The sequence below is a fragment of the Pelophylax lessonae genome (genome assembly GCF_965119305.1).
Source record: "Pelophylax lessonae genome assembly, chromosome: 3".
NCBI lineage: Eukaryota > Metazoa > Chordata > Amphibia > Anura > Ranidae > Pelophylax > Pelophylax lessonae.
In genome coordinates, this window is record NC_138770.1 from 586,748,739 (window position 1) to 586,771,565 (window position 22,827).

The 22,827-nt window shown below is 45.8% G+C and overlaps 1 protein-coding gene across 1 annotated transcript in view; it reads right to left on the reverse strand.

Annotated features, from left to right (window-relative positions):
- Positions 1 to 22,827, reverse strand: part of PPP3R1 (protein phosphatase 3 regulatory subunit B, alpha) — a 119,656-nt gene that overhangs the window by 26,241 nt on the left and 70,588 nt on the right. The window contains exon 3 of the mRNA XM_082251361.1: positions 3,224 to 3,400. Coding sequence (XP_082107487.1) covers positions 3,224 to 3,400 — 177 coding nt within the window. The remainder of the gene's footprint in view (positions 1 to 3,223; positions 3,401 to 22,827) is intronic.

A 22,827-nucleotide genomic window follows, 5' to 3' on the forward strand; every position in this document is an offset into this window, starting at 1 on the left:
ACTGAAATGTATCAATTCACAAGTCAGACTGAGGAGCAGATAAACTCGGTATTTTAAAAATGCTACAATAACAATACCGTGGCTATGCAATACCGCGATATATCGAATTACCGAAAACCGGCATATGTCTAGCGTTTATATGTGGTTATTGTATGTGTGATAATATATTGAGCACCCATCCTTGTGCATCATTCCCACAGAGCTGCTCTATGACCCCCATGTGTAATTTGCCCTTCATTATAGAGGGGGCGTAGGTGCTGTCATTTTAGCGCCTGAATTGGAGTCTACAGTAGCAGTGCAGTGTGAATGTGACACATAGGAAACAATTGTATCCTGTGTTTCCCTGTGGTGACAAACGTTTTACCATGCAGTAAAACATATGTCACTGCATAAAGTGTGATTTCACCTTAAATGTCGGTTATAGTAGTCACACAGACGACTTCTGTAATGTTGAAGACATTTTGCAGGCACCCCAAGCCACTTTTGTTTTCGGTCTAATAAGTATCTGGAAGATACTCCAGCATTTATATCCACACAGGTAGCTGCAACACAATCTACTTACCATGGAATGTGATATTGATCATCGGCCTTGACACATCCTACAGCGATTGGATTATGCTGGGGTATTTTCCTGACACTCAGAACTGGATTGGACAAGCGATGAAAAAGTCCAGTTAAATGTGACCAGCTATTTGCTATACCAGGAATAAATGAGACCTTCAGACACAAAGAAATGTCCTATTTCTGTATATTCTCATTCGGTCTAACATAATGCCAGTCCTGTGTTTTAGATTAAAGGGATTCTAAAAGGCAAAAGTTTTTTTTTTTATCTTAATGCATTAAAATAAAAAACCTTCTATGTGCAGCAACCCCCCTAACACTTAACTGAGCCCCATCTCGATCCAGCGATGTACACGAGTGCCTCGGCTGTCCGGGACTCTCCCTCATTGGCTGAGACAGCAGCGGCGCCATTGGCTCCCGCTGCTGTCAGAGTCAGTTAGCCAATGAGGAGAGGGAGGGGTGGGGCCGAACCACAGATCCTTGTCTGAATGGACACAGAGCAGCAGCTTGGGTGCCCCCATAGCAAGCTGCTTACTGTAGGGGCACTCCACAGGAGGGAGAGGCCAGGAGAACCGAAGAGGGACCAGAGAAAGGGAGGATTTGGGCTACTCTGTGCAAAACCATTACACAGACCAGGTAAGTATAACATGTTTGTTATTTAAAACAATACAATGTTAACGACACCCCCAGATCAGTTGGCATATCGCAGTGCGAACTGTCAGTTCGCACATGAATCTGATCGCATTTGCGGACCAAAAAAGGGTCCTGTGCAACTTTGGTTGGAATGCGATTGCAAATTTAGCCATACAATCTGTATGGCTGAATTCGCAATGCACAGACATTGCATGTGGTTTGCAGAGCAGTGCGCTCCGAATCACATGCAATGTCTGACATCGCATATGTGTGAACAGGCACTTTAGCTACCAGTGACCTAAAGAATAAACACAGAATAAAACAATGTAATGTAAACATCCCTTGTAATAGGATCAGTGAATGACAGGTCCTCTTATAGGGAGATCTGAGGCCAATAAGACCTCAGATCTCTCCTACAGGCTAGAAAGCCTAAAGAAGAGAGAAAGAAAAAAAAAAAAAAAAGATCTCAGCTGAATGCCGTGAACAGTGCAGTACTGAAACTGCCAGGCCAGGCGTGACGTCATCACTTCGCACCCGGGCCTCCGAGAGTCAGAGATTACCGGGGACCATCTGGTCCTCGCAGTCTCTATGGTACACTTCCGGCGGAGGCCGATTCCTTCTCCGGCTTGCACGGCAGAAGCACTGGAGGGCGGGGGGGGAGTCCCCTCCCTCCCCCCGCCTGTAAGAACGATCATGCTTGTTCTTAAGGTGAAGAAAATGCAGGCATCATTCAGATATCCCTACTTAAAGCCCTGGACGTCATATGACGTCCAGCGGTAAGGAAGTTGTTAAATAACTTGTTACTTTTAAAATGAACTTCAATTTTTTTACAATATTAAATAAGGTAAGTCACTGTAAGTTTCTGTGAATGCATAGAATGCACTAAAGAAAAAAAGCCTTCTGACTTTAGAACCACTTTAACCCAGTGACAACCGCCCTCAGGCTGCTGGCACCTACATTGTGGTCCCACAAGCTGGAAAATATTTGCGCAGGGTACAGCTGAGAGTGGCATTGTTACGAAAGTGACAAGAGCGGTTTGAGATTGGCCAGTCCTTTGTCATGGGTTGGTGAGAAGGGCAGGGGTCAGACACCCACTTTCGTCACAATCTGCAGCGATGTAATTTTCTACAAAATGCAATATGGCTACCTGGAGGTGCTTTGTACACAGATAGTGTATGAATGAACGCCCCTAGAAATGTAATTTCCTGCTTGTGTGATTTACTCAATGATACAAATCAAATTTTAGGCATCCTCTGCAACAGAAATCTTACTTTTGTCGCAATACTCTTAGGGTAATCCCATCTAAAGAGATTCAGACCCCGCCACTTTCCTTATTAGAACCCTACAAATGCAGCAACTGTTCAATAATGAAAGTCACTCCCATTCATATTTATGATGCACCAACAGCTATTTCTTCAAGTCGGAAGCCGCAACAGTTTGTTAAAATTCCTAAAAAGTACATCGATCACCCAGAGGGGAATGTCCCACCCCCCCCCCCCCCCCCAACAAGAGAAGCTTTGCTTTTTAACCAAATATCAACCCAAAGCAGCCCAAAACCTTACTATATAAAAGCAGCAATCTGTACATTCGATAGTTGTGTAAAAATATTTCCAGGTGCACTTCAAACAAAGGGGTTAAATGATGCCACATAGGTCCAAGAATTATACTAGTCTTTGCAGGCAAACGTAATTACAAAGATGTGCGCATTAACAAAGTAGCAAATAGGTCTTACGTGTAAAGACTCTTAGGCGGTAAATCACCTTGGCCTTTTTCCTCTAACCTAATCTACAGCATGCTATGACACTAATTTGTTCAGGTTAAGGTTGCCTTTTCTGAAGGCAGCCACAACTTTTTTCTGTATGATAATTTAAAGAAAAATACAAAACTTACCAGCAAAACATTAAAAAAGAAATCAAAATCACATTATAAAAAAGGTATTATATAAACTTCAATAAACCAGACTTCTTATGTTTACATCTGTACAGATTACATTAAAAAGGGCTAAAACATAGCAGTAAAAACATCTTACCTTTAAAGTCTACCTCTCCATTTCCATCAGTGTCAAATATGTCTATTACTCGCTGCACGAGAGGGTTCTGTTGCAGTTCAGGTAAAGACATGAATTCCTCCACACTCAGAGATCCGGAGTTGTCCAAATCAAGCTTCTTAAACCTCTTTCCTAGCCTTTTGATCTCATCAGCATCGACTACAAGAAAAAAAGAAATGTACATATTACTATGGAATGTTTATGCAGCCGTAAAAAATTAGAAAAATCAGGACCAAAGCTAAAAAGCAACAAAAAACGTTTCTGCTGCTCGTACTGACCGGCTGTTTAAGTATGTGCAGACAGAGACAAAACGTTAAATAAGTCCAATTACCTAGTTTTCTGCCAGTGCCAGCCATAACAGTAAAAACTGAGGCTCACTTGGAACTACGCTAACCCCTAGACTAAGCAGACAGGCAACCACTAATGCTTGCTTAATTCCACATGATCACATGGCATAATTAATGTGGACAAGCTAAGCAGATCATCGGTCATTCTATGCAGGCACAGTTGGAGGGTACTGAATGAGTGCAAGAAGATTTTACAACACTATTTGGTCTGTCGTGGGGGTTTTATGAGGTTTTTTTTTTCATTAGCTTGTTTTGAAAACAAGATTCAAACTCAAGTCCCGGTTCACATTTGTGCGATGCGGGAACACTGCGAATATACAGCATGTTCCCGCATCGCAACCGCACCCCTGGCAGTTCACACTGCCATATGCGATACGCTGGGGGTGTCAATTAAAAGTTAACGACACCCCCAGATCAGTTCGCATATCGCAGTGCGATCTGAAAGTTCGCACAGAATTGAATCACACTGGTGTGAACCACCATGCGATCAGATTCTGCTGCGGACCAAAAAAAGCGTCATGTGCGTGTTAGGTGCGATTGCAGTGCGAACTCAGCCATATAAACTGTTAGGCTGAATTTGCACCGCACAGAGATTGCATGTAATTTTATGAGCAGTGCGCTCCGAATTACATGCAATCTCTGTTGATCGCAAAAATGTGAACCGGCACTAAATCTGGAATGTCCCTCAAACTGGACCATACTGTGCATGTTACTGTGCTGCAGATTACAAAATTGTATTTCAGGGGGAGGCGCATTAATCTTGAACTCCTCAGGTCATCAAAACTCTTGAAAAGTTTGAGGATTATACATTACACAAAAAAAGTGTAAATTATTTAGGCTCGGTTTTCACTACTGCGATGTGCTCTAGATGCACTTTTCAGTGTAATTATGTAGTGCGACTTTAAATGTGATAACATGTTCTATGGAGTCGAATTGCTCTGAAATCGCACCATAGTAGCACAGGAACCATTTCCAAAAATCCCAACGCACAGAGTTGCATTGATGTTAACAGGCACCATTGACTGATTTCCCTTATGCGAAAAATAAGAAAATCACACCAATGTGAACCAGCAGTCTGTGTAACATTAGGGTCTACCAAATAGGATAGTAAGACATCCTGATGTTCCGACCACCCATCACATTACTTGGAGGCCTTAAAATAAATGCCAAAAATGTACAAAGCAACCAAAATGACCAATTTGCAAAGTATTTAGTAAGAAGTATGGGGTTTTTTTGAAGTTGGAATTTTTTGCCACAATTTTTTTGAAAAAGAAAATCAAAAAAACGTATTTTTTTCTTCTAACAAGTTATTTCTCGCACAACATGGCATAGGCATACATACAGTTACACCCCCAAAACACATTTTTCCGCTCTTCCTGAGGATGCAGATACCACATGTGAGGCTTTTCACTGCCTAGATGTATAGATGGGCCCAAAATCTAACAAGCACCTGAAATGTTTTGCATTTGATTTCCTGACTACTGTTTACACTTCCACAAATTGTTTACAAGATCCATAAAATGACCACATGTGGAAGAGTAGACCCTCCAATGTATTTTATTATCAGCATGGCGAGTCATTTAAAAATAATTTTTCATTTTTTTGGTCACAAGTTTTTTTTTTTTTTATGACCTACCGTAAAATCCATTTCTCTAATGGTCATTGACTGACACAGCTCCTGAAACCTTTTAACCATGGGGTGTATGCTGTCCCTTACAGGAGTAGGACACTAAGCAGAAAAAAAAAAAAAAATGATGACGCATATGTCATCATATGGGGTCCCAGGGGGTATACTCCCACTTCCTGCTTTAGGTACTCTGTTTTGTTACAAGCTGGGTCAGAAAAAAAAACAAAAAAAAAACAAAAAAAAACAGCTCCATAGAGAGATGGGTGCTGTATGCATAAATTATCAGAGAAATGGGTTTTACAGTAAGTCAAGAATCCCATTTCCTATTTCGTTCATTTACGGACACAGCTCCTGATACCTCTTAACCATTGGGACATCCCAAAGCAGTGTCAAACATGAGGGGTGGGAAAGAGCAGAAAAAAATTGCCAAGGCTAACCATAGCCAACCAGGTAACATGGAGCTCAACCATAAACAATTGGAGCTCACCAAAAAAAAAAAAAAAATACACTCTCAAAGAGGACCAGGTCCTCTAAACAGCAGCCAGCAAAAACCTTGCGGCCAAAAGAAGCATGCGCAGATGTCAACACAACCACTTTACAAAAACTTTGTAAAAGCGCGCCCTTACGACCAGGGGGCCGCCTTGCAAACCTGAGTCACTGATGCTTGATGACGGAAAGCCCAGGAGACACTAAGCGCCCTAGTAGAGTGCTCCTAGACAGGGAAAGGAGGAACCTGACCCCTGATGCAATAGGCCTCTGAACCAACATCTGATCCAACTGGAAATGGTCACAGAAGAAGCGAAGAACCCTTTGTGAGGTCCGACTGTGACCACAAATAGAGTGACTTCCTAAAAGACTCCGTAGCTGCCAGGTACACCCTAATTGCCCAGACCACATCCTAGACATGCAAGGCAATTTCCTTCGGATGTTTAGGCCTGGGACACAGGGAAGACAACACAAGGTCTTCATTCAAAAGACAGTCAGAGACCACCTTAGGAAGGAATGACTGACAGAAGCAAAGCATCACCTTATCCTTATGAACCACTATAAGGTGAACGACAGGATAACGACGTCAGATCAGACACCCTGCATGCAGAGGTGATGGCCACCAAGGTGGTCACCTTCTGGGGCAGCATAACAGGGAAACATTTCAAATATTTTCAAGGAGAAGCTTCAGTAGAGCTGAAAGCAACACATTAGGATTCCAGGGCAGCAACGGAGCCCGCACTGGAGGAACCAAATGTCGGACACCCTGAAGAAAAGCTAAGCACAAGGGAGTGTGTAGCTAAAGGTCATTGGAAAAAGACCGCCAAAACCTGACACCTGGCCCTTGATGGTACGCAAGGCCAAATTCTGTTCCACCCCCGTTGAAGGGTTAAGATCAGATCCACCGAGAAGGAGCGAGGATGAACCCCAAGAGACTCCCACCATGCAATGTACGTCTTCCACGTAGGATGGTAGATCTTCCTAGAGGCAGATTTACTAGCTTTTAACAGCGTAGGAATCACTTATTCAAACAAATCTCCATCCTTTAGCACATGGCGTTAAACAGCCAAGCTGTTAAAGCCAGCGACTGTAAAGCTGGATGGAAGATTGGTCCTTGGGACAACAGATCCTCCCAGAGAGGAAGTCCAAGGAGCATTGGCGACCAGCGGTAACAGATTAGCATACCAAGACGGCGAGGTCAGTCTTGGGGCACTAAATAATGACAGAAATCCCTTCTGCCTGAATCCTGCACAGGAGTTGTGGCAGAAGTTTGAGGGGGCTGGAACGAAATCAGTCAGACCACCTTAGAATTCCGGCTACTTACCAAGCCGACAGGTCACTTCTTGTGCCTCCTTGGCGATAGACAGACCACAGCTGTGGCATTGTCCAAATTAATTAGTACCGGACAGCCCTGAGGACAATTGTCCAATGAGAGAGACAAAGTCTGATCGCCCAGAGTTCCAGTACACTAAATCGGCAGTGTGGGCTCTGCCAGAGCCCAGACCCCCTGAGCACATCTGTGCTGAGGATGCCTGCTCACCCGGACAGACTGGCTTCGGTGGAGACAACTGTCAAGTAGAGGTGGAGAAGGATTGTCCCCATCGAAGAGGCGGAGAGCGAAGCCACCTCTAGAGACTGTGGATCCTTGATCCATTTCACCAGAAACTCTCTAGCAAAGATCAACCGGTCCGCCAACTCCACAAAGACAGGGGGGAGCTATTCTCCCTCCAGGTCCTGACGTAAAAAGCTTAGCCCACTAGGTTAGAGTTTGCGACACCAAGGCCATAGTAATTATCGGCCTACTCCTCAACCAGGATGACGGTAACTCAATTTGACCTGGAAACCGGCGAGTCCACTACAGGTGGGATCGTCCACCTTTTATGCAGTAAATCCTCATAAGGATACCACAAAGGAAAACTGCCTAGCTACCACTGCGTTTTGGACAGCTCCACTGTTTTCTGACAATGTTGTCAAGGTAAGCGTAAAGAGGAACACCCTCACCGCTTTGGAGGGCCTGTGGGTGCCAAAAGGAATCGGTGCCTCTGACACAGCGTCAGCCGCAACCTCCATTTTTAAAGTTTCACACACTGACACAAACCGTGCATACACCAGTGCCTAATTAAGTATGGCTAGAGGTGCAGAGGCATCATCAGCACTATCTGAGCACTCAGGGTGCGTGGACGCAGACTCAGTAGGGTCACTATATATTCAGCTCACCTCGAAAACAATCAAGGGAGACCGCCGACTGCGATCCCGCAAAGGGGACACCGACCAAGGGTCCACAAATGGACCACCTATTGGACCCCGCAAAAAAACAAAAAAGGGGGGGGGGGGGTCACCCTCCATAGGAGGACATAATAGGACATAGCCCCCTTCAAACGGGGCCGCCTGCCGTGACGCGGATGTGCAGGCATGGTAATCTCACTGAAACAAGGCAGGTGCCCCACACAATGGGGGAAAAACTCATTACAAAATGAAGTTGCGCCATCTGGTCCAAGAGATGTGCCAAGCTGACTATATAGCCCAGCAGGCCGCGGCCTAAATTTTTTGTGGGGGCCCAGCCGCAATTGCACGGATCCTCGTGCCCAAAGGAAGAGAGCTTCAGCGACACACTGGGGCCGTCCCCCAAGCGACCTAAAATTTTTGAGGGCTTCCTGCCGCCAGGACACGAACACCAGCAGAGTCGACCACCCAGGAGCAGCGGAAGGGAAGGCGAATGCCCAAACGGGAGGCAGTGGCTTCAGCCATGTTCACAGGGGCTGCCCCACGTAGTTTCCAAGTAGTGGCCACAAAGCCGCATGAGGCCCTCGCTGGCCAGACTGGGGGGACCCTAAGGATCTATATTATCCAGCTCGTTGCCCAGTCCGGCACTTAATTGTAGTTCTCACAGGAACATAAATAATTAAAAAAAAAAAAAGGAAAAGAAATTTCATTTAAAATGAAAAATGCCAGGACCAGAGATCCCAGCAAGGAACTAGGTCCTTAACCCTGACTAGGCAGAGAAAAAAAAACTGAATACCTGAAGTGGGAGTATACCCCCTGGGACTGCCCCATAGGCGTAGTCATGTTTTTTTCCTGCCTAGTATCAGGAGAGGAGTCCATCAATGAACGAAGGAGAAATGTATTACCAATACAACCCAAAACACCCTCTGCTATTCTTGTATACTTACAATTACACCCCAAAAATTGTTTTTTTTTTTCTTCTCTTCCCGAGTATGGCGAAACTACACAAGAGATTTTTAGCAACCTAGTCAAATAAAGTGGCCCAAAAATTCTAGGGAGTACTTTCAAGGGGTATATAGTATGCATCTAATTTTCTGACTACCTATCACGTCTTGAGGCCCTAGAGTACCAGGACAGTAGAAATACCCACAAAAAGAGCACATTTTGAAAAGATACCCCATGGTATTTTTTAAGAGGCACAGCAGTTTTTTGACACAATTTTTTTTTTTACACAATGTTGTAAATTGAATAAGCTATTCCCACACAGCATAGGTATACTTAGTATTACGCCACAAAACGCATTCCGTTACTCCTCCCGAGTATGGATACAACACGTGCGAGACCATCAACGTTTGGACTGATTATGTATCGGACATTACATCATGTATATCACAAAAATCAACCAATATTGTATAAAAACCGCATACTGGAATGCTCGTCTGTATGAATGGCCAGGGAACATGGCTTAGTGCATCAACGCCAACAGTGGTCCCTGTTCCTACACATCGAGCCTAGCCTACTGGTACGTGTCCGCAGCAAGGTTCACTGGCCAGAAGTCTGAACAAAAAGGTGAACACAAGAGTTTGTGTTTCCAGAAATACAGTCATCCCAAAGAAGATAGCTGGGACTGGTGTCTCACTGAAACAGCCAGTGGGATGAGTAGATGTGTCAATTAAGGTGGGAAGCAGAGACGTGGTCAACAAGCAAATGATGGGTCCAGGGGGCAGGCAGAAACGCAATAAGCCAACCAAGATCAGTTTAGAGATTTGGCCAGAAAACAGGCAAAAGATTGGTCCAGGCAGCAGGCAGATACATGGTCATTAAATAGGCCAGTGTCAGTTCAGGGGGCAGACAGAGGCAACACATTGGTGTGGGGGTGATCAAGAATATGGTTGCTGGATTACACTGTTCTGGTGACAACTGAACTGGTCTGGCTAGCGATCAGGAACATTTTTGCTAGTTTCCACTGGCCTAGTGATACTGTATTGTGTGCTGGCTGCAATGGTCTGGTGACCATGTACTGGTGGTGGCCACCAGGGACACTCGTTGGCTAAACTGGTATGGTGACAATTTACCAGTGTAGCTAGTGATCAGGAACATTGGCTGGCTGCCTGGTGATACTGTACTGGGGTGGCTAAAATTTAGCAACACTGGCTGGTTGCACAGATTGACACAGCAATCACAGAGCTCGTTGATGGGTACACTAGTGAGCGTGCAGGAGCAGCGCAAAGGGAAGGCCATTTTAAAGCAACTTCGCACCCTCACGAGGCAACCATTTGCACATTTATTTACCATGGCTGGACAGCAAAGGGATACATACCCCCATACATTAAAATAGTTAACAGTATTGATCCCAATATTAAATGTAACGAATGCTAGGGGTGGAAGCAGAGTTGGCTGGGGGAAGAGGGGAAGCAGCAGCTGCAAGTAAAGCTACAATTTTTTGCAGAGTGACCTTAGCCTATCTGCACAAAATTCAGTAGCTCAAAGATGCAACCTCCTTGTTTCCAACAACTGAAAATAGAAGGAACACATTGAAGGGACTGGAAAGAAAAAAATGCAACTGATCCCAAAGGTGTGGCTAATAAAGTAGGTGTTGCTTCATGGTGTATAGAGTGACACTTTTTCCAGTGTTTTAGACAAAATAGACCATGGGGGCACACTGAAAAGAAAGGGTGTAAAATAAACTCCCATCATTGGTGTCAGTGGCAGCAATCGCAAAATAACCCAGCATTGGAAGTTAGTGGCAAATGCTCATAATAAACCCATCCACATCACTGCCACACTGCAAGGCCAGCACCCTCCAGGTGTACCTGTACATGGTGCAGACTGCATATGTGAGAGTTTGTGTATATGTAAAAGTAGTTGAAGTTTTCTTTATTATGCTAAACTGATAATGCAGTTAAAAGCTAAAAAGAAAATCTAATTAAAATAGTACATCATGAGGGGGTGTGTTTCAAGTTTAATGCCAATATTTTTGGGTATGGCAACTAGTCCTCTTCTGTGATGACAAAAAAAAAAAAAACACAAACACCAGCAGAGCTATTTTCACGGACTAGGCAATTTGTCAGCAGAGTGCATCTTCATGTATACACATCATTAACTATAAATGTTGCCAACTTGCCTCCAGGTTTGTTGCGCGCACCCCCTGCCTACTCAAGCTGCGGTTGAACACCGCAGGGCTTTGTCAGCATGTGTCAGCCAATGATTTATGGCCAAGATCTGCTGATCAGCGGTGTCCAATCACAGCATAGAGTCCTGTTTTAACAAACACACAGGACTGTGCACAGAGCAGCAGTCTGGCCGTTTCTTTTTCTTGCAAAGCAGGGAAAAAAAAAAAAACAGCTGTATTTCCTAGTAAAAGCAGCACATATTACACTTGTAAGGCACAGTTAACCCCTTCCCAGCCAGTGCAATTAGTACAGTGATAGCGTATGGTTTTATATCAGATTACTGTATTAGTGACACTATTGATGTCAGTGTACCTCCCAGCGATCGTCTATTTAGCACCTGATTGTCCACCACACTATCACAGTCCCATTATAAGTCACCGCCATTACCAGTATAGCATCAAAGCTGCATAAATTCTAGTATAGTTTATATCGTTTGTAAATGCTAGAACTTTCACACAAACCAATTAATTTACACTTAGGGTCCATGTACACTGCAACTTGTAAACGGCCGTTTAGGAGCAGTTGGGCGTTTTTTTCAGAAGCCCCTGAACCCACCTCTATGTTATCTTATCTGTCCATGTACACAGGGTCGTTTACAGTCATTTGCAGGCAGTTGAGTTCAGGGATGTTTTTTGGAAAGCAATTATTTGCGTTTGAACGTGTGTTTCCCGGCATTTCAAACGCAAAAATGCGGCAGAACGCGATGACCCGCGTTTAGCGCTCGCGTTTTTCCATTTTAAAGGGGAATGATTTTTTTCTGCCTCTAGGAACGATTTTAAAAGCAAACAACCGCTAAACGCGGGTGCAAACGCGACACAACGGACGTTTTAAACGTCCTAAAAATTCCAGCATTTTTAAAGGGACTTTTTTTAGCGTCCCGTGTACATGGAGCCTTATTGGGATATTTTATTTATATTTTTAACCAGAAATGTAGCAGAATACATTTTTGCCAAAGTTTTGTTTTTATAATAAAAACCCAATGGTGATAAAATACCACTGAAAGAAAGCTCTATTTGTGTGGAGAAAAAAATGCTATACATGTCATTTGCATGACAAGAGCAATGGTCTGCTAAAGTAGCACAGTGCTGAATAGCAAAAAAAAACAAAAAACAAAAACACCCTGGTCATGAAGGGGGTAACATCTCCTGGAGATCAAGTAGTTACACATTTGTTTATTTTGTTCTCAATTGGTGTAACTTTTTTGTTGCAAAATCAAGTTATGCACTCCAAAAGAAAAAAAAGAAAGAAAAAGAAAAATAGACCTCATACTGAAGTCTCTCTAAATTAAAGAATGCAACAGCCAAGCAAAAGCAGACCACATTAAAGTTTAAAATGAACAGGAAGCCACACTGAAAACCACAGTGAATCAGTATTATGCAGCTTCTGGGAACCTAGACAGGAGCAAATTTTTACAAGACAGAAGTGGGACTACAAAGGTGAGGAATATTTTGTTAAAAATCATCAAAAGGATATGATTGACAATTCCAAAATTTTTAAGGTGACCATACATGGAGGAATCAGACCAATTTTGATCTGTGTATGGGCACGCTGGTTGTATTGATCGACTTGTGTACAAACAGCCTGTGAGGTTTTTTCCCTATAGCCAGAAAAATTGACAACTGTATTCAGACAGTGGGAAAGGCTCCCCGTTTTCCGAATACAAAGGTTTAGCGGGAACGATACCTCCATCTGCATCAAGTGTGTGGATGGGGGACTGTTAGGAGCTCCAGCATATCCGCTCATCCAGCATTCCACAATAAAATACATATTCCTTGAGGGTTCCATAGAGGCTTGTGCATGGCAGTCTTGGATGACTAGCTTGGTATGGCAGAGCTTCACATTGTCCGTCAAAAAGCTGTGGGACTTTCTGAATATGGCACAGGACCTTAAAGCAAATGTTGATTGAATTACCCCAAGAGCAGGCTGAATCGGCAGGGCATAGCAAGGAGGGGGGGTCAGCATGGCAGAGCACATAAATGGGGGGGGGGCGGTTTGCAAATGGCAGAGTGGTGGGGGTGGAGAAGGGTACTGTACATGGGGGGATAGTAGGGCACATTGCGGTAGCGAATTCTGCTAATTCATGCAGAGTGATGCAGGCAAGTGACGCAGGGAAGTAGATGTGATAGTCCTGGTTCCAGGGTGCCATTCCGTATTGGCCGAGGGATGGAGGGAGCGAGGGATGGAGGGAGCGAGGGATGGAGGGAGCGAGGGATGGAGGGAGCGAGGGATGGAGGGAGCGAGGGATGGAGGGAGCGAGGGATGGAGGGAGCGAGGGATGGAGGGAGCGAGGGATGGAGGGAGCGAGGGATGGAGGGAGCGAGGGATGGAGGGAGCGAGGGATGGAGGGAGCGAGGGATGGAGGGAGCGAGGGATGGAGGGAGCGAGGGATGGAGGGAGCGAGGGAGCGAGGGAGCGATGGAGCGAGGGAGCGAGGGAGGGATGGAGCGAGGGAGGGATGGAGCGAGGGAGGGATGGAGCGAGGGAGGGATGGAGCGAGGGAGGGATGGAGCGAGGGAGGGATGGAGCGAGGGGAGGGAGCGAGGCAGTTGGAAACAGCGGAGACTCTTGTGATGCTAGAGTGTCAGCAGCGAGGATGCAATCTACCAGTTCGCTTACCTGCGACTAACTGGTAGACTGCAGCAAAACCCATGGAGACCGAGGTTGAGAAACCCTGGTCTAGGTTTCGCATGCGTTAACTAAGCCTAAAAGTGCTGCCTCAATTTACCTTGATGCTACAGTCTCACTGCAAGACCCAACAGCAGCATGTCTGAGCAAAAATACATTCTTTACAGTATCCAATGACCTAAAGACCCACAATTCCCCTAATGGCCAGACAATGATCTTGTCAGCTTTAGGTCACTTAAGAGTTCAGTAGTTTTATTCATGTCAAGGAGCGCTTTTTGCACAAAATAATTTGGTAAGGCTAGTAGGCACTCCTATTGATTCATGTGAAGTGTGACTTTTAATGACAGGTCCACTTTAAGAGTATTTGATTCATAAGCACAGTGCTGAAGGCAAGAGACAAGGCATCTATTTCCATCTCTTGGCTCACATTACACAGACCGTGCCCTTGAAGATATACATAGACACTTTAATTTCAACATACTACAGAAAATCAGAAAGAATAACGGCACAGGTGGATTGGACTAAGGATTTCCCTGGGAAAACAGTCTTCCAAGGTCAAGATTAAGGAGGGACCTTTTATAGAATATCCAATGAAATATTAATATTCAAGGGGTTTTCCAGCTTCGCCTGAAAGAAAGGTTAACCATCTTGTTCTCTTTATAGCACAGAGCATAGCACACACAGCAAAAGTGATGAGAAGTGGCATGTTAGAGGAGTCTGTCATGTCATCACTGGTCCTCCTGCCATACTGTTCCCAAACTAGTTATACCTTCTACACATACAAAGGATGATCTTTCTTTGGGCTCTTTCACACTCCCAGGGGAGTGAGGTGCCCTCTGAAGAGTGATTTGTGACTAAAGTGTTTTTCAGAGGGCATTTAACAGGTGGTGAGGAGGCAATCACCTCAAAGCCCAACTTAACCTTATAATCCCACACTACTGCCCTGTGTGCATTTCACACAGTTGCAGCATGGCCCCATTAAACTTAATAGGACAGTTTTACATGCAGTGCCACTTCTCAATCTCTACTCCAAGTAAAAAATGTCACAGCTGTGCATGTGAACAGCCCTGTCCACCTGTTATTTTACTGTTCAGTTGGCCAGTAAAACTGCGGCTCAACCATCCGTTCTGACCACCCATCTAAGAGGGACCTTATAGTAGCTATTTGAAAATGGTCACTTTTGTTCCTTTAGTGACACAAACATTGCATCTCTCAGCCAAATCATAGAACATATATATGATCCGTGATCCGCCGGCTCTGTGGGGATCACGGATCGATCCCCGCTGAGCAACACGGATCCGCCTACAAAGGCGGACCGTGTGAAAGAGCCCTTAGGACTGCAGATAAAACAGGGTGCCGTGAAGTGGCTCTGCAGCTTTCACATGCGTTTGCAAATGTGTGTCAACTAAACCCCTGTTCTTTGTACCAAGAGACAGGTTATATTTGGTTGGTGACAGACTGGAGGGTGAGTACATCAGACTGGGGGCTGGCTGACTTTCATGCACCTCTTACAATCCTTCAACCTCTTTTTTTCTTTTTAGACTTCAATTAGAACCCCTGGAAAAACACTCAATAACTCCCTAATGCTATCTGTTAAAAACACCTGAAGCTTGAACACACATGTGAAAATACGCAAATAAACGCCTGAAAAATCGCTCTGCTCAGGTGTGAATGGGGCCTTCAGGTTCACTCAGCCTACGTTGCAGCACCTCGCTGTGTGGGCTCACAGCTGGCCTTTAGATAGGAATCTCCTACAACCTCTGGGTCTCCCACCCTTCTAAGTTGTACAGACCCCCTCCTAGGGTTGCCACCTCATCCCTTTACACCTGAACACATTACACTGGTTCTGTGGTTAATCAAGGTGGTGATTAAACTTTTGTGCCTTATCTGCATTAAATTAGCCTCAGAACCTGTGTAATTATTGTGTTTTTAGGTTTAAAGGGATGAGATGGCAACCCTACCCCCTCCAGCCCCCTGTACTTGCTAGCTGCCTAAGCTCTCTTAGTCCTGCCAACTCTGTTGACCGAACTTTCCCAGTCATGTGATAAGGAGTCTCTCACATATGGAATAATGTCTCCCGAGTGGTTTACTTCTCCTGGCTGGAGCACACACCAAAGGCCCTGAGCTGTGCCAGCTCCTGGTTTATAACTAATATGAACACCTGTGTACTCGCACAGCCTGCAGATCTCCAGCAAGACCTGGACATGATTGAAAGCTTTGTCCCACCCAATAGACTTTGAAACTTTCAAGCTCAAGGCTCCGATCCAGGATCACAAAACCTGGAGAAAGCTGTAAACGGTTTTCTTCACTAACACTTCGGCGCTCCGCACTCTGCATTAGTGCGAACCCTGTATAATTCCTATAATGGCAGGGCCTCGCACTTCTACAATATATACTGAAACTATTTCCCTCCATTAATTTCAATCATTCTACTGGCAAAAGGGATAAACAGAAGTCTTTACTTAGAACCCATATGTCCATAAATCAAAGTGAGGCTATAAGAGACAATACCTAGATGGGATGGATTTGGTTTTATTTGGTCTAAGCAGACTATATCCTGCGTGTTGTGCTTGGACATTGCCACGTTATGTTTTCTGGGGAAATCAGTTTGGACAATACAACCAGAATGTTTAAGTTGAGGAGTGGGATTGTTCAATATATTTTATTTTATGTCTTGTGTAGCAATGTGTGGAATTACCTTCCAATAAAACTATAAGGGCTCTTTCACATGGGCGATCCGATCAGATCCGCCTGTCAGTTCCTCCATGCAGCTCTATGGGGCAGCGGATGTCAGCGGAGACACCTCCGCTGACACCCGCTACCATCCGTATCCAATCCTGTCCATGAAATCTGGATGGATGGAAACCCTATTTTTCCATCCGTTCAGTGATCGGATGAGAGCGGACAGGCGGTCCGCTCTCATCCGATCCCCCATAGAGGGCAGCGGGGGCTGAGACACCTCCCTCTCCGCTCTGCAAGCGGAGACGGAGCGGTCATCCGCCGCCTCAGCGGGGATGGCGGATCGATCCCCGCTGAGCAACACGGATCCGCCTACGGAGGCGGACCGTGTGAAAGAGGCCTAATGGTAAAAAGATGGCAACATGTGTGGACATTGTCAAACACGTGCTACATTTGTTGCAACTAGGGATGCACCGAATGTTCGGCAACCGATTATTCGGCCGAAAATAGCAAAAAAAGCACTTTCGGTGTTCGGCTGAATAAGTAAAAAGGCCGAATAAATTTGTGCCGAACAATAGGGCTGAACGATAGTCGAGATATCGACTATCGTTCTGTGGCCGTAGGCGATATTCATATCGCCGAGGTTACGATATTTACATAGGCAGGGGGAAGGGACTCGGAGGACAGGAGGACTCACAGACTTCCGTGTTAGGCAGGGGAAGCCAGGACACTTCAGCGGTGAGCATACATACATTACTCACTCGTGCACTGCAGCCCACCCCACACATTCAGTGAGTCTTACTCTCCTCCCTAGTTTTTTCAATGGCACATTCAGGGAGCCAATCACGCCGTGATTAGCTGCACAGCGAACCAATCACACGTGCCTGCACACCTGATTGGTTCCGCTGTGCCGCTACTCACGGCGTGATTGGCTTCCTGAATGTGCCATTGAAAAAACTAGGGAGGAGAGTAAGACTCACTGAATGTGTGGGGCGGGCTGCAGTGCACGAGTGAGTAATGTATGTATGCGGCTGTGCTCCTTTCCAGGCTCCTACTAGTCCACCTCCAGCCTCCTACTACCACCACTATGAGAGACTGTGTCACTGTATAATCTGATCGAGTCCACACTGACACTGACTGTCACTGAGTAATTGATGTTACCATATTAACCCTGACCTGCCCAGTGCCCTGTATCTGCAATTAAAATTTACAAGGCTGCGGGCATGCTTCCTGATTTCCATTCCCAGCATCCTTCCCAATCCCTACAGTGTCACTAACATTAACCCTATGGTACAAGGCTGCAGTGTGCACCGAATCCCATTCCCTACAGTAACATTTAGGGAGAGAGAGACATGAGAGGACACGAGAGGACAAGAGAGAGAGAGAGAGAGACACACGAGTGGACAAGAGAGAGAGACACACGAGTGGACAAGAGAGAGAGAGACAGACACACGAGAGGACAAGAGAGAGAGAGACACACGAGAGGACAAGAGAGAGAGAGACACACGAGAGGACAAGAGAGAGAGAGAGAGACACACGAGACGACAAGAGAGAGAGAGAGAGACACGAGAGGACAAGAGAGAGAGAGAGAGAGACACGAGACGACAAGAGAGAGAGAGAGAGAGAGACACGAGAGGACAAGAGAGAGAGAGAGAGAGACACGAGAGGACAAGAGAGAGAGAGAGAGAGACACGAGAGGACAAGAGAGAGAGAGAGAGAGAGAGACACGAGAGGACAAGAGAGAGAGAGAGAGAGACACGAGAGGACAAGAGAGAGAGAGAGAGAGACACGAGAGGACAAGAGAGAGAGAGAGAGAGACACGAGAGGACAAGAGAGAGAGAGAGACACGAGAGGACAAGAGAGAGAGAGAGACACGAGAGGACAAGAGAGAGAGAGAGACACGAGAGGACAAGAGAGAGAGAGAGACACGAGAGGACAAGAGAGAGAGAGAGACACGAGAGGACAAGAGAGAGAGAGAGAGAGACACGAGAGGACAAGAGAGAGAGAGAGAGAGAGACACGAGAGGACAAGAGAGAGAGAGAGAGAGAGACACGAGAGGACAGGAGAGAGAGAGAGAGACACGAGAGGACAAGAGAGAGAGAGAGACACGAGAGGACAAGAGAGAGAGAGAGACACGAGAGGACAAAAGAGAGAGAGAGAGACACGAGAGGACAAAAGAGAGAGAGAGAGACACGAGAGGACAAGAGAGAGAGAGACACACGAGAGGACAAGAGAGAGAGAGACACACGAGAGGACAAGAGAGAGAGAGAGAGACACGAGAGGACAAGAGAGAGAGAGAGACACACGAGAGGACAAGAGAGAGAGAGAGACACGAGAGGACAAGAGAGAGAGAGAGACACACGAGAGGACAAGAGAGAGAGAGAGAGACACGAGAGGACAAGAGAGAGAGAGAGACACGAGAGGACAAGAGAGAGAGACACACGAGAGGACAAGAGAGAGAGAGACACACGAGAGGACAAGAGAGAGAGAGACACACGAGAGGACAAGAGAGAGAGAGACACACGAGAGGACAAGAGAGAGAGAGACACACGAGAGGACAAGAGAGAGAGAGACACACGAGAGAGAGAGAGAGAGAGAGAGAGAGAGAGAGAGACACGAGAGGACGAGAGAGAGAGAGACACAAGAGGACGAGAGAGAGAGAGAGACACGAGAGGACGAGAGAGAGAGAGAGACACGAGAGGACGAGAGAGAGAGAGACACGAGAGGACGAGAGAGAGAGAGACACGAGAGGACAAGAGAGAGAGAGAGACACGAGAGGACAAGAGAGAGAGAGAGACACGAGAGGACAAGAGAGAGAGAGAGACACGAGAGGACAAGAGAGAGAGAGAGACACGAGAGGACAAGAGAGAGAGAGAGACACGAGAGGACAAGAGAGAGAGAGACACGAGAGGACAAGAGAGAGAGAGAGACACGAGAGGACAAGAGAGAGAGAGAGACACGAGAGGACAAGAGAGAGAGAGAGACACGAGAGGACAAGAGAGAGAGAGAGACACGAGAGGACAAGAGAGAGAGAGAGACACGAGAGGACAAGAGAGAGAGAGAGACACGAGAGGACAAGAGAGAGAGAGAGACACGAGAGGACAAGAGAGAGAGAGAGACACGAGAGGACAAGAGAGAGAGACACGAGAGGACAAGAGAGAGAGAGACACGAGAGGACAAGAGAGAGAGAGACACGAGAGGACAAGAGAGAGAGAGACACGAGAGGACAAGAGAGAGAGAGACACGAGAGGACAAGAGAGAGAGACACGAGAGGACAAGAGAGAGAGAGACACGAGAGGACAAGATAGAGAGACACGAGAGGACAAGAGAGAGAGACACGAGAGGACAAGAGAGAGAGACACGAGAGGACAAGAGAGAGAGAGACACACAAAATTGGCAAAATAAATGGAAAAAATGTGAAACACCACGTTCGGTATTCGGCCTTCGGCCAAGCATTTCATTATTATTCGGCTTCGGCCAAGAATTTCATTTCGGTGCATCCCTAGTTGCAACTGGTAGTCAACTGTGGACTAACACTACAGCCCACCCATAGCACAGCTTCCACACAAGGCAGTAAATAATTCCCTTGTGTGATAGATTTGTTTCCCTAGTACAGGTACAATGAGCGAGAACAGCCGGAGAAGCACTGCCAGCCACATACAGAAATATTCAAACTTCTCTACATGGGCTCTGACAGTGGAACACGAATGACACAAAGCAAGGTTATGGTAAAATAACTAAAGCCTTTACAGAAGACATCTAAAAAATATTTAGGATTACAATGCAAAGAATGCCAACCCCTTGGCGGTTTTAATAATTCTGTTGCTTCATTAATTTCAAGGTCTCTGACCTAAAACAACCATGTTGCCATTGAATTTAAAACTCCAGCAGCCATGGCAGCCCATATATTATTCTCATTACTAGTTTCAATAAAGCACTGCTTGCCTTACTTTGCTTAGATAGGTCAGAGGCGAACTGCCAGTAGTACATTCCACACTTGGGGAACGGCTATAATGAATTGAGGTTTTTTAAAATGTAACGGGGTTAGATTATTAAAGCCAAAAACTGGGATATACACATATCACCTAAACACAAGAAGCATAAGTACTCTTGTTATGCACAACAGATACCATACCTATAGGGCAGCCATTCTCAAGCAGGGTTCCTTCAGAGGTCCTTTTCTCTGATGTTCATTGACGGACACAGCACCCACCCTTCTATTGAGTTGGGTTATGTATTCCTCTGACACTGCTTGCAAAAAAAGTACGTCTCAAACAGGATTACATTATCTAGGGACTGTTTGTTCATGTCCCACTTGGCAAGAATCTCCCTTTGCACAGTTCCACATGAGACCTCTGCAAATAGAACCGCCTTAAAGGTTGAAACCATCAGGCCCAGCACTTGCATACAAGTCCTGAGAGAAGACCTTTTGAACAGGAGCGGAATGAATCCCATCCTGCAAATTCTGGAGTTCTTCCCCCCCCCCCCCCAGAAGAAACACCCGGGCTGAGGCAGAGTCCAAGGTCAGGCCCAGGTAGTCCAACTTGGTGGACGGAACCAGAGCAGATTTTTGGAAATTCAGTTTTCATCCAAACTCTTGCAAGGTTCTCACAGTGATGTCCAGGTTGTCCTTCAAGGCAGTAGGAGACTCTGCTCGCAGAAGGAGATTATCCAGGTACCCCAGTAACGCAATCCCCCCGCTGACGCAACAAGGCTAACACCGGGTACAACACTTGTGTACACCCGAGGAGCTGAGGCTAGACCGAAAGGTAATGTCACAAAGTGATAATGCTCCTCGCCCACGCTGATGCCCGACATATATATTGGGATATGAAGGTAAGTATCCTTGATATCTACGGAGGCCAGAAGATTACCTCGATGAAGGGATGCCACTACCATGCAAATGGACTCCATCCAGCATTTTTGTACCAGCACAAAGCGGTTCAAGGCCTTGAGGTCCAACATTGGATGAACCTTTCCCTCCTCCCTGGGAACAGTAAACAGTTTGGAGTAAAACCCCTGAAAACGTTCTGAATTGGGAACCGGTACAATGACCTAGTAGAAGTAAATCTTGCACTGTCCTAAGGAGACCGCGCAGGCAATCTGGGGACAAACGCAGGCTGGAAGAGAAGAACCTTGCCGGAGGCGAAGACCGAAACTCGGTCTTGTAACCAGACTGGATCAGCTTGTGGACCCACCCGTTTTGAATCAAGGAGGTCCACGGGTCTGTAAAAAAGCGAAGAAGTCCCCTCACCCCAGATACAGATGAGGGCACCCCTTCAGGCAGAAGAGAGCGGGTCTGCGGGTCTGAAGGGACCCGCTCTTGGCTTACCAGACCAGGGCCTCTTCAAACCTCCCGAGGGGGATTTCGATCCCTTGTCCCGAGATCCTGAGGAATGAAAAGGCTGCTTGTGAGCAAAGAAGGGCGGGCCAAATTTGCCTCCTGGTGGCCTGTGGGAGAAGAGTGTCCCGTAAGACCCTTAATGATCTAATTCATGGAAGCTCCAAACAGGCCATCTCCTACAAAGGTGAGATCAGACAGGAGCTTCTTGAAAGTCTGGTCCGCAGACCAATGTTTAAGCCATATCATGCGCCTCAGCGTCACTGCTGTTACAGATACCCTACAGACTAAAGGAGCCGCAACCAGAGAGGCATCACAGATGGAACTGCAAACCCTGGACCAACTGATCCACCAGCTCCACGAGGTTAGGGGAAATCTTAGAAAAAGCTCAGGTCAAATCATAAAAATGTATACAGGTACCTACATCCCAAGAAAATGAACTAGAAAAAGCACACACGAGAAAGGGGGAGGGGGGGGGGGGTGGTGGTAAGGCAAGCATGGGGATTTTAATGGTACCGTACTAGGACCGATAATGTTCAAGTAAGGACTCGTTTAATTGTATAAAACCATTTCAAAATTTTATTACAAAAAGTTGCATAGACAAACCAGATATACAAAAAGATATACAATAAAACAGTATATGTGTATACAGTAGTGTGAACCAGAATTGATTGTTATCGATTCACAGACTACACCAATAGGCTCATAACACAGAACGATACCCTAACTGGCTCGATTGTTGAGTTGGGTAGATATAACTGCTGTGATTCCCATGATACCCGACATGTTTAGTGGAAATCAGCTTCTTCAGGGGCGTGGGGTGGTGCAGTATTGGAAAACATACAGTCAGGTCAATAAATATTGGGACATCTACACAATTATAATCTTTTTGGCTCTATACACCAGCACAATGGATTTGAAATGAAACAAACAAGATGTGCTTTAACTGCAGACTTCCAGCTTTAATTTGAGAGTATTTACATACAATCAGGTGAATGGTGTAGGAATTGCAACAGTTTGTATATGTGCCTCCCACTTTAAGGGACCAAAAGTAATGGGACAATTGGCTGCTCAGCTGTTCCATG